Below are 15,277 nucleotides of genomic sequence, written 5' to 3'. Positions count from 1 at the left end.
CCACCCTTGTTTTCTTCAATTTCTTGTTCATTTTAATGAACATATACATACATATACATATATATATTATATTATTATTATATATATATTGCTGAAGAGCATGTGCTTATATTGTAAATGTTAAAGCGCAGGCGACAGAGAAGACGTTTGCGGAGGTGGTCTGTACGACCGGAAAAAGCAACTGCCGGAAATTACGTTCTGAGCGGACCAATCCCAGCACTTGCGGTCCGCGTCAACGCGACGCGTAGTTAGGATTTTTTGGAGGTGCACATCAGGCTACGGCATAGGGGTCTGCGTCGACGGTGTAGCTACGGCATAGGTACGCCGTCGACCTGACGCAGAACCATAAATTAAGCTTAAGGCAACTCTTTTGCACATTGTGTACAATATTGTATTTCTGTAGCCCATTCATTCTTTTTCAGTACTTTTGAGATTTTGAGGAGGGAAGGATGTATCTATTTTTAATTTGATGTGCAATAAATACTGCATACTAAATGCACTGCAGTGTAACCACCTTATTATTTAGCCTTCTAGTACGCATTTCAGCAATTAAAACTGCTTATTTTTTCATTGTCCTCAATGGTAAACAGAATCATTTATTGAATATCAAAGAAACAACATTTTCAAAACAAGGTTCCTTCATCAGGTTTAAAATACAAGGCAGGAAATGATGACAATTTATAAGCACACCTGGCAAAGGAACCTTGTTCCTTGGGCCAATACACCGATGAAAAAAATCTCCCTATTTTTCACAACCCAATGTTGGCAAGTATGCCACACCCTCAGAAGATCAATACATCAAGCTTAGTTCCCTAAGAAATGGAAAAGCAACTTCATCACAGATACAGAATTTGCTAAATAAGCAATGCAAGACTTGAATCAGCAAAAGTACTGTAAAAAGAAGCCTGGCTTGTAGTGTCTCAGAGGAAGAGGAGCAATTTCTTAACCATTTCTCAGATTGGAAAAACCGCCAAAGGCTTGAGGTGGGCTAAGAAATACCATAGTTTCACAGTGGATGACTGCAAAAAGTCAGATTTACTGATTAATCCAAGTTAGAGATGTATTTCAGTAACAGAGGGGTGTATGTATGGAGGTGAACAGGAGAGATAATTATACCACAGTGTTTCAAACCCAGTGTTTCAAACCCACAGTGAAACATGGTGGTGGGAATATTTAAGTCTGGGGGTGTTTTGCCTAATCTGGAATTGGACACCTGCACAGAATTGACTCCACTCTGACCACGGAGAAAGCACCACTCCATTTTTAAGAGAGATGCTACATCCTCTGGTTTGATCTTTGTGGAGAAGGATTCAAACTGCAGCAGAATAATGAGCCCAAATACACCTCAAAGCTTTGACAGAACTACCTGAAGACCAAAGAAGACCAAGGAGTCCTGACTATCATGGGCTTTCCTCCTCAGTCACCTGACCTCAACCCCATTGAATATTTATGGGGACACTTGATAACTGAGAAAGCCAAGCATTATGTGACATCACAAGACGTTTTGTGGAACACTGTCAAATCATGCTGGGATAACACGAGTCAGCAGGTTTTGCAAAGACTTGTGGAGTCCTTGCCAGCTCAAGTGCATGCTGTCATTAAAGCAAAAGGGAGACATATTAAATACTAAAATATTCTGAAATTCAGTTTTCAGAGATTAAACTTTTCACTCAGACTAATATTATCATTTGTACTGAAAATAATGAAGGCCTAGTTCTCTCTGCAGGTGAAAAAAAAGGGCCCGACCTACTAGAACTTTTTGGCATTTCCATTTACTATGCATGCATTTTATATTTACAGTAACGTATGTATATCTTAACTCACTATGACTAAAGTCTTGTCTCATCTAATCTCATCTGAAGTGAGAGGGAACTACCTGCTGAATGGGACTTTGGGCTTGGAAGAGTATGCGTCGGCCCAGAAGCTCAGCAAAGATGCAGCCTACAGACCAGATATCGATGGAGTTGGAGTAGTGGCGGCTTCCCATTAGGATCTCAGGAGCGCGGTAGTACTGTGTCACCACTTCCTGAGTCATGTGACGTGCCTCGTCTGACTCCTCCACTCGGGCCAGGCCAAAATCACAGATCTAGGAGATAGTCATTCAAATGTTAGTACAAATGTTGTAATGTAATGTTCTACTTTTTCCCCTAGTAGCTATAAACTGATAAATACTAGTGACTATTCCATAACTTCACTATCCAATGGAAACAACCACTGTGTGTGTTAGTCATACGGCACAACAGCCACACATAGACTATACTTGAGCAGTCCACTCATGTTAATTATCAACTGCCTACATTTATTTTGCGCCATTTAAACAACAGCAGAAACAGTATTCATAAAGGTAGTTTGACTTCATCCACTTTTTGTGAGTTTGCTGCAGATCTCTCTTGAAAAATGGCACACATACAGTACCTGCAAAAAAGTTTAGGATTTGTTGACACTTCATCAATCCCGAATGGCTTAAACTCGTTCCGACTACTCATTTCTACTGTACATAATTTTAGCCCCAATGTAGATAGCCAATTGAAAGCAACTGTGTAAAATATAGTGTATAAAATATAGTTTGTTTTTTTCTTATGTAGTATGAAGGGACTACAAGGTTGTAGTGCTGTTGCATTGTGTCCATGATAGACCTTAATATCAATTAACCTTACAACAGAGCGCAATATAATACTAGAAGTTGACCGATAGTGGATTTTTATAGGTTGATATAATAATGATAGTTGGGAGAAGGAAAAAGCCGACAACTGATTAACTGGCCGATATTAAAAATCTATCTATTTATATCCCCCTAGTCCCTCCCACCCTCTCAATGATAAGCTACAGTGAAACTCGGGCTTTGTAACGTTAGTAAAATAGAGTAACTTTAGAGATGTGCAGGACACAGTCTTCAATTAGAGTTGAAAAGCTAGCAGTAGCTGTCTGTATCGAGACACAAGATCTGGAAACGTGTGATTTAGTGGATTACATTGTTGGAATCTATTCTATTTACAACGGACGATGCGCTGTTCTGTGGCTGAATGTTTGTGCATATTCCTGAGGTTAGGAGGATTCTAAAGTGTGCGACTTCATTTCAAGAATGGATGGATAGAAAGAGACAACACCACATTGGTAAGTACAGTATTAAGTAACGTAACGTTAACAGAATGGTTTCTGTTCCTGCCTGCCTAGCTGTTTTCAGTGCCCTGTCCCTAACGTGGACAAGGTTATGGTGTTGCGTTATATATTCAAGACTAGATTACTTGTAGGGAGAATAAAATGAAAACAGATCAGATGAGAGAGGTCTGGCTATGCGAGACTAGACTTGACTATGACTTGAATGCCACACTTGTCAGCCTCTGGTAAAATCAGCTGTTCCAACCTTTAACGTTACGATGGGACCGCAAAGATTTAACATTAGCCCATATTTTTTAACCCTGTCGCCAGAGTAATGTGTTGAAGGTATTTCATGGAGTGGAGAATTACTTTATAAAAAAATATCTCTGATGTAATGTTAGTCTCTCTCTTAGTCTACATTGAAAAACATGACATTCATTTTAAAGTCTGTCGTACATGTATGTAACATTAACGTACAGCAGTTACCAAAGTCTGTGTCAATTTGTTTACGTCAGATTATCAGGAGACAATCACGCACACACAGATATTTTCAGCAGAAGTGGCCCTCAAATGATGATGATTGACTCAGCGTATCCTCAATGCAAAATGTTAACGTGTGAGTTTTGACTTTCTCTCCAACATGTTCAGATGACAAAGATGAAAAAGGGTAGCCACTGACTTGTACCACACACCTTAAGCACACAATTGCTGTTGACCAGGAGGTTGCCAGGTTTGATGTCTCGGTGTAGAATTCCAGCAGAATGAAGGTATTTGAGACCTGGTGGTGGTGATGGTTGAAGAGAAAGAGACAACAAACTAGAAAATTACACCAGATATCAGATGTTACAACCCTGTTTTCAAGTATCAATTTTTGAAACCATAACTAATACAGCACTCATTCAACAAACAGGATGAGTGAGTGAGCTGATAATTACAGGCCCTTGCACAGGTGTCCAAATTGTTGTCTGCTCATATACTGGCAGTACATTTTGTTAGTCAGTGTGTGTCAGACATGTACAAACCATCATGTTTTTAAACAAATGTATCTCCACTAGAGTCATGTAATTCTGAAACAGGCATAAGCCTGATGTCTATCAACAATGTCCACTTTATAGACTGAAAAAAGGGCCAGCTCTCCATGGGACAGAAGGATTTTGGAATAGGAAATATCTTGATTAGGATGGGATAGGAAACAAAGCAAAATATTTAAAGGGTCTGGAGAATTGACATTTGTTATTATATATTTAATATGTTGATAGCATTACAGCATGGGGTCATGATGCATGATTATTTGCTTTACACAAATAATAAAAAAGGGAGTTACTTACAACAGGAATTCTTAAATAAAAATTCACATCTCAGGCTCTTTTCATTCACCAATTATTTACAGACACTCCCACTTAACCTTTGTTTGATTGCAGCTACCATCAATGAAACTAAACATTATACATGTAATGTTGACCAGTGATGGTGGTTACCATTAGTTGAGCAATAAACATTATTTGAATTTAAGTTGTTCAGAGTTCAGACGACAGCAGCCAGATCAGCTTTAAAAACTTAATAGTCAAATTTACATAATATTGCAGGTACACACTGCTCGTATCTATTGATTTTTACATGTTATGCCCTCTATCTCATTTTAGCTAGACTTGTGGGCTGCTGTAACCTCCCTCTGGAAGCACTAAAATATTCTATGTTGAAAAAGATTGACAATAATTTGACTTGGTTTCCACCCTGCACTTCCTGTAAACACATCTTCACATTCCATCCCAACCGCTGTTTAATTGAGAACATCTTATGGACAATAACAACAAGAAGAGAACCTACCTCGTAAAATCTGATAAAGAAAGACTTTGGCATGGTCTGAGCTCAGAGGCTGTGGTGATACGATGATCTTATGGAGGTCACTTTGCATCAGTTCAGTCACCACATAGCTGACCAATGGGAAATTAAGGGAAAGAACAAAAACATATCCAAGAGCACAAACAGCAAATCTCACTGAGAGCCACAGGAAAATGGCACTGTCATTCTAAAGTTCTGTATTTTATATCTTAAATTCAGGGTTAAGCCAGAATATCAGAATGGCTCCTGTTTCCTTTGGGCTGCCACATTACATTTATGACCCCACAGTCATGTCATCCCAGATGTCATTAGGGTTGAAGTCCCAAAGGCGTAGAACTCCACTGTGTTTATCATTATTATTTTTCTGTCACATCAAATTGCTGTAAGTTGGAATGAGCTAGAAGTATGAAACTTGGCCCAATAATTGTAAATGATATGCAAGGTCTTCCCAAGAAATATGAGTCTGATTGGCCTCACACTTTAAGTCTCTCTCATCTCTCATCTCATTTTCTTAACCGCTTTATCCGTGAGGGTCGCGGGGATGTTACCGCTTTATCAGGGGGATGCGGGGGGTTACTGGAGCCAATCCCAGTTTTCATATGGGCGGAGGCCCGGGTATATCCCTGGACGAGTCACCAGCTCAACGCAGGGCCCTTTTCTGACGGCAGAGGCTGCCACACAAGGTGCCAACTGCACGTCAGGAGCAATTTCGGGGTTCAGTATCTTGCTCAAGGATACTTCGGCATGTAGCTCAGTTCCGCCCAGGGGAGCCGGGGTTCGAACCTGCTCTACCCACTGAGCTACAGCCGTCCCACACTTTAAGTCAGAATAATCAAAAGCCCCTTGTTCTATGGTCCAAGGGGCTTGTTCTATGGTCCAAGGGTCCTGTTAAATTTTGATTACACTTTAAGTCAGAATAATCAAAATTAACAGGACTCTACAAAAAAGCCCCTTGGACCATAGAACAGAGTAAACATCAGTTTTGAGTTTATCAACACCAAAACTGGTATACAGCAGGACTGACATTTTAATCATCAATGAGCAAGTTCAGTTGAAAAAAATGGCCACCATCATTCATCTAACTCGACAAAGGAAATGACATAACTTATTAATAATTTGTCAAGTGATCATAAATCATACAGCCCTACCCATAGGAGGTGCCAAAAATACCAAACTTAATTAAGAGGATACATTCAATATGTGAACAAAAGGTAAGGGTGGAAAAAATTTTAAGTGTACTATTATATGAATGATCAAAACTTACTTTAGGTTCTTATGTTAAGCTTTAGCAAGGCTTCTTTCATAAATCACAAATATATATAATAACACATGCAGTGGCCATTTGTCAAGAAATCCGATGTAAATCAAAGAGCCACTGCTGCATCATGGGCTTGAAATGTACACAGGCAAAAGTTCAATGTCCATTCAAAGTTCCTTTGGTTTCAAGGTTTATTTTCCCAAAAAGCAAGCAAGCAAACAAAGAACAAAGGAATCTTGCATGCCTCTTCTGCTCTGGTATAAAAAATAAAACCTACCCTTCTATTTATGGGTGCCCCCAGTATTACCCCAATCAAACACAAACACAAAATAAAATACTAACTACACAAAGCTAAACATGCTAAACAAGGAAATAATTAAACTAAAGCAACGGGCAAAGAAAAATACTATCAAATTCTAATCTACATCTAGAGTAATCAAACAAAAAAAGTACTTATTATTAGAAAAAATGATAACTAAAAGCTAAGAACAAACAAATAGCTCCTACAATACACAACAGCACTATACTGTATATCATATATTACACATCATGAATGTCTCAACTTCAACAACTTCACTGAGTTTGTTTGGGATGAGGTGGTAAAGAGGTGAGAAATATGTCCGCATTATCATCCTACTTACTGAATGTCAACGCCTTACATGACCTTAAACAAAGGGTTTTTGAAGTCTAGCAACAACCCCCACCCCATCACACCCTTAGCTGCATGCTGAGGACAGCTTCAAACTTCATGCAAGTTAATGCATTGTCATAGCTGCAACCAATAACGTTCCAGCTGAAAGAATTATCTCGGAACATTGATTGGGCACTACAGAGTTGTTCCATTGCCTAAAATAATTATATGTACAATTTTATTGTACATATAAATACATTAAATGCCTGAAACCATCTTTAAATTAATCAACAGTAAAGGATACATTTCTTCAAAGTAGTCAATGTGTGGAGGTTGTAGTATGTCCAGAGCAGAGAGTACCTGAGGAGAGAGTTAAAGCCAAGGTATGTCTCTTTTAAAAAAAAAAAGAAAAGATTTTTTAGACTATTTCGTGGTATCCGTTTTCTGAATAATTACATTTCAGAACCTTTGCATTCGCACTTGGTATCAGTAAGTGTTCTAAATATTCTAATTGTGCCCATTTTGTGATCCAATTTCAACATGCAAATTAGGTAAGTGGAGCTGGAACCATAGTCCCATATCTTGGCCAAAATGTAAAATGATGCAACGGAGGCGTCATCCCTGACCAATCAATAACCAGAAAACAACACTGACATTGCATTTGTCCAATGATACTTTCCAAATGTCATCTTCAGTTCTCGGTAAAGTGATACATTCATAGAGTAGCATATCACAAAAGAAATAATCATATTATTTCTATTATTATTATTTTAAGAGCTACACACCTGAACAAAATCTTAAGACCGGGGGAAAATTACAAGTATCTGCATTTCGCGGTGGTGGATTGTAACCAGGTTGTAAATAGAGCTTCAAAATGCAAAAAGAAGAAATAGGGGCAGGAAGAGTCAAAAAAACATAAAGTAGGCAATTTATTGAAAACTGCATTTAAACTGAAACAGGCTGTTCATCAGCTAATCAAAAGTTTAAGACCTTATGCCCAAAAAAATCAAAAACAGAATTAAAAGTGTCAAAAAAGGACTCAGTAGTGAGTAGCCCCACCGTTCTTGATGATCACTTCAAAAATTCATTTAGGCATGCTTGATGCGAGTGTTTCCAGGAGGCTGGTGGGAACATCATGTGGTGAAGATGGCTTCATGAATCATCCACAGTCTGGAACTGACGTCCGTTTTTGTAAACTTCCCTTGCCATCCATCCCCAAACAAACATTCTCAATGGGATTTAGATCGGGGAACACGCAGGATGGTCAAAAAGAGCAACATTATTCTCCTGGAAGAAGTCCTTTATCAGGCAGTCGTTGTGAACTGCAGCGTTCTCCTGTTGAAAGACCCAGCCATCACCGCACAGAAGAGGGCCCTCAGTCAAGAGGGATGCCCGCTGCAACATCTCCACATAGCCAGCTGCCGTTTGACGCCCCTGCACAACCTGAAGCTCCACGGTTCCATTGAAGGAAAAAGCACCCCAGATCATGAAAGAACCTCCTCCACTGTGCCGTGTAGAACAGGATAAAGGATAAAACTTTCTTCCACCTTTCAATGTCCCATGTTTGGTGCTCCCTTGCAAAGTCCAAACTGGCAAGTTTGTGGTGTGGGAGGAGACATGGTCTTTGAAGACGTTTTTTGTTCTTTTGTTCTAAGCCCTTCTCTCGCAGATGCCGTCTTATGGTTATTGGGCTGCAGTCAGCATCAGTAAGGGCCTTAATTTGGGTCGAGGATCGACCTGTGTCTTCACAGTCAGATCCTCCGGTTCGGCGCAGGTGAAATTTTTTTGGGTCTACCACTTGACTTTTTTGTCCCATAACCCTCAGGATCTTTTAAGAAATTTAAAATGACTGTCTTACTGCGTCCAACCTCAGCAGCGATGGCGCGTTGCGAGAGGCCTTGCTTGTGCAGCTCAACAATCCTGCCACGTTCAAAGACAGAAAGCCTTTTTGCCTCTGCCATCAAGGAGGTCCTGACAGTGTGATTGTCTGACAGAAAATGACATGAAGGCCAGATTTTAGCGCAGATTTTGACTTTTTAAGGCCATGGTCTTAAACTTTTGATCAGGTCATGAACAGCCTGTTTGAGTTTAAATGCAGTTTTCAATAAATTGCCTACTCTATTTTTTGTCTCTTGCTCCTGTTTCTTCTTTTTGCATTTTGATGCTCTACTTACAACCTGGTTACGATCCACCACCGCGAAATGCGAATATTGTAATTTTCCCCCGGTCTTAATATTTTGTTCAGGTGTGTATATTTTAGGCTTCCAAGCCTCCTGGATGAGAGGTGAAATGCCTTCAAGAAACTGAAACAAATCCAGTTGCCTACGATATAGCACTTAGAATTACCTTGACCTGGATGACTGAGAATATGCAACAACAAATATTATTTTTAATTATAATTTATAATTATAATTAAACATTATATATATTGTAAATGTGTATACATCACATAAAATTACATTTTATATTGGTCTTTTCAACAAGGTTCAAGTTTTTTCGGATTTATGTTTCCCATTTTTCATCCAGCAGTAGATAGCTAGTAGTAAGCCAACACAACAGTAATCTTGTTTTTAATAGCCCTGCTAATCTAACAGCGTAGCAGCAGCAGGATGAGCAGGGGAGCAGACGGAGATCTACGCTCAGCTATCTGTGCTGTACCCACAGTGGGACTACCGTGGCACCCATGACAGGATCCCGGTATGGCAGATGGACTGCTACATGTAGAGTCACGGAGGATGTTCATTTTACTTTTCTTTTTGGAAGTTGTGGACATTTAAAGCTAACTCCAGAGGAAGTCGTCACCTTGTTGGAACTATATTGAGCTGTAATGTTCATTGCGGTTTCCTGAGCTACAATTATTTGTAATGTGTTGATGACAATGTCAGGAAAAACTAGCTTACGTTAGCAATGGGATGATGATACAGATTGCATTGCAGTAAAAGCATTTCACACCATCCAGCTTCTTGCACTAGTGAGGGAGGTCAGAGGCCAGATGAATTTTTCTGCATTTCTGTGTTCTGTGTGCATTTCTGCTGTTGACTGTATTGTATTCATTATAATGAGAGTTGTTTATAATGTTCTGTCCACCATATTTGTCAGTGAGGATAGCCTTAAATATAAGAAACACCTTTAAGCATAATGCGATTCAAACAGCAACACAAATGGCTTTCAAAATGACCACAAAGTTGGAACCACCTCTTGAAAAAGTTTAGAACCTTCTTGAATGCAGGCTTTATTGAATTGCTGTTGTATTGGACTGTCTAAGCTCATAAACTGGCAACAAAAAAGAAGTTATTGCTGTAATTTGTGCTCTACCTTGTTGTAACTTACATTATAGGCTTGTATAATTATATATAGCTATATAGCTTCTGCAATAGGGCTAATATGGTTATTTTGAAAACGACAGGACTGAATTGTCCTGTTTCAGCATCCAGACTTCCACAGTACCATGTGGACAGGGGGTCAAACAGTGTGATTGTATTTGTAGTAAGACATTTTTTAGCACTACCGTGCGTACTTACATTTTCATGTTTGAAGAAACACAGCATCTTCAGCTCCCGAAATACCCTCTTGCAAGAAACAAGGTTTTGGAAGACATTGGGCATCTTTTTGAGGGCGACTCGTTTTCCATCTCTGGGGTCAGTCACTGACCTGGGTAAGTATGTAAGTAAGATTTTATTTATATAGCACCTTTGAAAACGTAGGCTACAAAGTGCTTTACAAGAGGCTGAAAGGTTAAGAAAAAGAGATTAGTGACAGGCCAACATTACAACAGAATAGAGTAGAGGACATTATTACTGTGATTAAGTGGCAATACTAACAGTATTTTGGTACTGTTAGTTAGGTTGATACAATAACTTTGACAATTTTATAATAATTCAGACATGTATGAACCAACATTTAGGTTCACACTAGAAGAACTTAGTGACTACTGGCCAGTATTATGTGCCTAGCAGGGGCAGAGGGCTTTGTTTTCTTTCAACAAAATCTTTCTAAACAGAAGAAAGTGGCCTATGTCCTTGATAACGGCCTGTTGATGTGTCGCTGGCCTAGTGATGTTTAAAGATTGAGGATTGGGGTGGGATTCATCAGGTTGTTGTGTCTACAGCTTTTCGTTCCCAGGTGTTGTCCGTAGCTCATGACCACCCATGGTCGGGACACATAGGGGTCACAAAAACCTATAACAGAGTCCATAAACATTTCTTTTGGCCATAACTTAAATCTGATGTGGTGCAGTACTGTCATGTGTGTCAGGTGGTTGGTAAACCAAATCAGGTGATCCCCCTGCTCCTCTCTGTCCCATTCCAGTAACAGGTGAACCATTTGATAAAGTGCTTGTTGATTGTGTGGGACCACTGCCGAAAACTAAAGCTGGGAATCAGTTTCTTTTAACGATCATGTGTGCTTCCACTAAGTTCCCAAAGCTGTCCCCCTGCGGAAAATTACAGCTCCAGTAATTACCAAGGCCCTGGTTTTTCTCGCTGTTTGGTCTGCCAAAGGTGGTTCAAACTGACCAAGGTACCGATTTCAAATCCAAGCTGTTTGCTCAGGCCCTGAAATCTTTAGCCGTTAAACATATAACATCTAGTCCTTACCACCCTGAAAGCCAGAGGGCACTTGAACAATTTTTTTAGACTGTGACTATGAAATCCATGTTGCGGAAGCACTGTAGTGACTCCCAGAAGGATTGGGATGATGGGGTCCCCCTAGTTAGGGCCTGAGCACGAATCTCGTGCGAGGACCTATTGTATCTGTAAGGATTTTTAGGGCCCGAGCAGTGAAACTGCGAGGACCCTATTGTTTTTCTAATGATTATTAGGGCCCGAGCAGTGAAACTGCAAGGACCTATTGTAATTGTAATTAGGGCCCGAGCAGGGAAACCTGCGAGGTCCCTATTGTTTTCCTCGTGATTATTTTTAGGGCCCGAGCAGTGAAACTGCGAGGACCCTATTGTAATTGTAGTGATTATTATTATTTTTAGGGCCCGAGCAGGGAACCTGCGAGGTCCCTATTGTTTTTCGAATGATTATTCTTATTAGGGCCCGAGCAGGGAACCTGCGAGGACCCTATTGTTTTTCGAATGATTATTATTAGGGCCCGAGCAGGGAAACCTGCGAGGTCCCTATTGTTTTTCTCGTGATTATTAGGGCCCGAGCAGGGAACCTGCGAGGACCCTATTGTTTTTCGAATGATTATTATTATTATTATTTTTCGGCCAAAATGATCGCATTTTACACTGCCTGAACATACCCCAAAAGTCACCAAACTTGGAATATAGATCAAACCTGGCGAAAAATTTTATAATCTGTTGTCGTTGTGGATTTTCACCGCTAGGTGGCGCTGTAATAAGGAAAGTGCGTTTTGGCTAATAACTCCCACATACTTTGTCGCACATTCAAAAACCTTGTATCCACGCGTTCAGTGAATTGTGCTGAATCTCCTGATATAGGCCACGCCCATTTCCGCCTACCGTTTTTATGCTAGCTCGCGAAATGTCGAAAACCTACTTTTTCTAACTCCTCCCAGGCAATTTCACCAATTTGCACCAAACTTTGCACACAGCATCTGTGGACCCTCCTGACAAAAAGTTATTAAAAGAATTTTGATATTCCAAAAAATACTCAAGTTATTAAATAACAACTTCCTGCAGATTTCGTTCCAAACAGGAAGTGTTGCATATCTCCACATTGGTTTGTCCAAATGACGTCAAACTCAGGATCCTACTTCCTCATGATGCTCTAAGGCTCTGTGCTAAATTTTGGCCGATGACCACTAGGTGGCGCTCTTTAAATTGAAGTATTTAATATCTCGACATCAGTTGGTTGGATTAACACAAAACTTGGTACACTCATTGCCAATGGCCTCCTGAGGAAAGCTGATGAAGGTGTTACCGATCTGACACTAGGTGGCGCTCTGGTGGCAGTTTCATTTTATAATTGGCACTGTGCCCACACCATAACACTTATGGATATGAAACTGATTGGGGTGGTATAGACTGGCATCTGTAACTCACACACCAAAAATCACCAGCAGGTGGCGCTATTATCAACACAAAACCGTTTTTGGCTATCAGTTAAGACATGCGCGCACAATAACGGGGCAATGGGTCCGGGTAAGGAGCACGCCCTGACAGCAGCACGCCCCGACCCACGTGGACTGCGAGGGCCCGTTCATCGCTGCTTGCAGCTTTAATTAGGGCCCGAGCAGGGAACCTGCGAGGTCCCTATTGTAATCCTTGTGATTCTTATTATTTTTCTTGTTCCCAAATGATCGCATTTTTCACTGCCTGAACATACCCCAAAACTCATCAAACTTGGAATATAGATCAGACCTGGCGAAAAATTTTATAATCTGTTGTCGTTGTGAATTTTCAGCACTAGGTGGCGCTATAATCAAGGAAAGTGTGTTTTGGCTAATAACTCCCACATACTTTGTCGCACATTCAAAAACCTTATATGCACGCGTTCAGTGAATCTTGCTGAATCACCTGATATAGGCCACGCCCATTTCCGCCTACCGTTTTTTTTCGCTAGCTCGCGAAATGTCAAAAACCTACTTTTTCGAACTCCTCCCGGGCAATTTCACCGATTTGCACGAAACTTTGCAAACAGCATCTATGGATGCTTCTGACAAAAATTTATTAAAAGAATTTTGATACGCCAAGGAGTACTCAAGTTATTAAATAACAACTTCCTGTGGATTCGGGTCACAACAGGAAGTGTTGCATATCTCCACATTGGTTTGTCCAAATGACGTGAAACTCAGGATACTACTTCCCCATGAGCCCCTAAGGCTGTGTGCAAAATCTTGGCCCATGACCACTAGGTGGCGCTATTTAAATTGAAGTATTTTATATCTCAACATCGGTTGGTCAGATTAACACAAAACTTGGTACACTGATTGCCAATGGCCTCCTGAGGACAACTGACGAAGGTGTTACCGATCTGACACTAGGTGGCGCTCTGGTGGCAGTTTCATTTTATAATTGGCACTGTGCCCACACCATAACACTTATGGATATGAAATTCATAGGGGTGGTATAGACCGGCCCCTGTAACTCACACACCAAAAATGACCAGCAGGTGGCGCTATTATCAAGAAAAAAAGTTTTTTGCTAATTACTCCCACATAATATGGTGCACATTGTTAAACATTATATCTATATGTTCCCTGAATACAGCCGAACCGTGTGATGTAGGCCACGCCCACGTTCGTACTGAATTTCCATTCGCAAATTCGCCAAATGTCGCAAACCTACTTTTTCGAACTCCTCCCAGGCAATTTCTCCGATTTGCACCAAACTTTGCACGCAGCATCTGTGGACCCTCCTGACAAAAAGTTATTAAAAGAAATGTGCTAGTCCACAGAACGCCCAAAATATAAAACAACAATTTCCTGCACATTGTGGTCAAACAGACATTCTTGTGTATCTTGATGAAACACAGTCCGATGAACACAAAACTTTTGGCAATTGTGTTCCATGGCACGATGAGCATTTCTACCAAATTTCGTGCAAATTGACCAATAGGTGGCGCTTTTATTGCTAAATGACGAAATGACAGCTTCACTGCCTTCACTTTTGATTCCTCAACGGAAGTTGTTGCATGAACAAGCCCCGACAGCAGCATGTAACAACAGCAGCATGTAACGACGGCTATCAGTTACGACATGCGCGCACAATAACGGGGCATTGGGTCCGGGTAAGGAGCACGCCCCGGACGGCAGCAAGCCCCGACCTGCGTGGACTGCGAGGGCCCGTTCATCGCTGCTTGCAGCTTTAATTAGGGCCCGAGCAGTGAAACTGCGAGGACCCTATTGTAATTGTAATGATTATTATTATTAGGGCCCGAGCAGTGAAACTGCGAGGACCCTATTGTAATTGTAGTGATTCTTATTAGGGCCCGAGCAGTGAAACTGCGAGGACCCTATTGTTTTTGTAATGATTATTATTATTATTATTATTATTATTATTATTATTTTTCTTTGTCCGTAATGATCGCATTTTTCACTGCCTGAACATACCCCAAAAGTCACCAAACTTGGAATATAGATCAGACCTGGCGAAAAATTTTATAATCTGTTGTCGTTGTGGACTTTCACCACTAGGTGGCGCTATAATCAAGAAAAGTGTGTTTTGGCTCATAACTCCCACATACTTTGTCGCACATTCAAAAACCTTACATCCACGCGTTCAGTGAATTGTGCTGAATCTCCTGATATAGGCCACGCCCATTTCTGCCCACCATTTTTTTTCGCTAGCTCGCCAAATGTCGTAAACCTACTTTTTCGAACTCCTCCCAGGCAATTTCACCAATTAGCACCAAACTTTGCACACAGCATCTGTGGAGTCTTCTGACAAAAAGTTATTAAAAGAATTTAGAAATGCCAAAGAATACTCAAGTTATTAAATAACAACTTCCTGCAGATTTCGTTCCAAACAGGAAGTG

General features: G+C 40.5%; 1 protein-coding gene across 1 annotated transcript in view; it reads right to left on the bottom strand.

Moving 5' to 3' along the window:
* The window catches only part of nlk2 (nemo-like kinase, type 2), a 66,665-nt gene that overhangs the window by 24,229 nt on the left and 27,159 nt on the right, over nucleotides 1–15,277 (bottom strand). Inside the window, exons 2-6 of the mRNA XM_073481445.1 lie at nucleotides 10,352–10,481; nucleotides 7,135–7,190; nucleotides 4,927–5,033; nucleotides 3,792–3,877; nucleotides 1,877–2,086 (exon numbers count right to left, since the gene is read on the bottom strand). Coding sequence (XP_073337546.1) covers nucleotides 1,877–2,086; nucleotides 3,792–3,877; nucleotides 4,927–5,033; nucleotides 7,135–7,190; nucleotides 10,352–10,481 — 589 coding nt within the window. The remainder of the gene's footprint in view (nucleotides 1–1,876; nucleotides 2,087–3,791; nucleotides 3,878–4,926; nucleotides 5,034–7,134; nucleotides 7,191–10,351; nucleotides 10,482–15,277) is intronic.

This window comes from Pagrus major, chromosome 2 (assembly GCF_040436345.1).
Source record: "Pagrus major chromosome 2, Pma_NU_1.0".
In the NCBI taxonomy this organism is placed as follows: Eukaryota; Metazoa; Chordata; class Actinopteri; order Spariformes; family Sparidae; genus Pagrus; species Pagrus major.
Note: the sequence above shows the minus strand (reverse complement) of the source record. Positions and strands in the feature narration are given on the sequence as shown.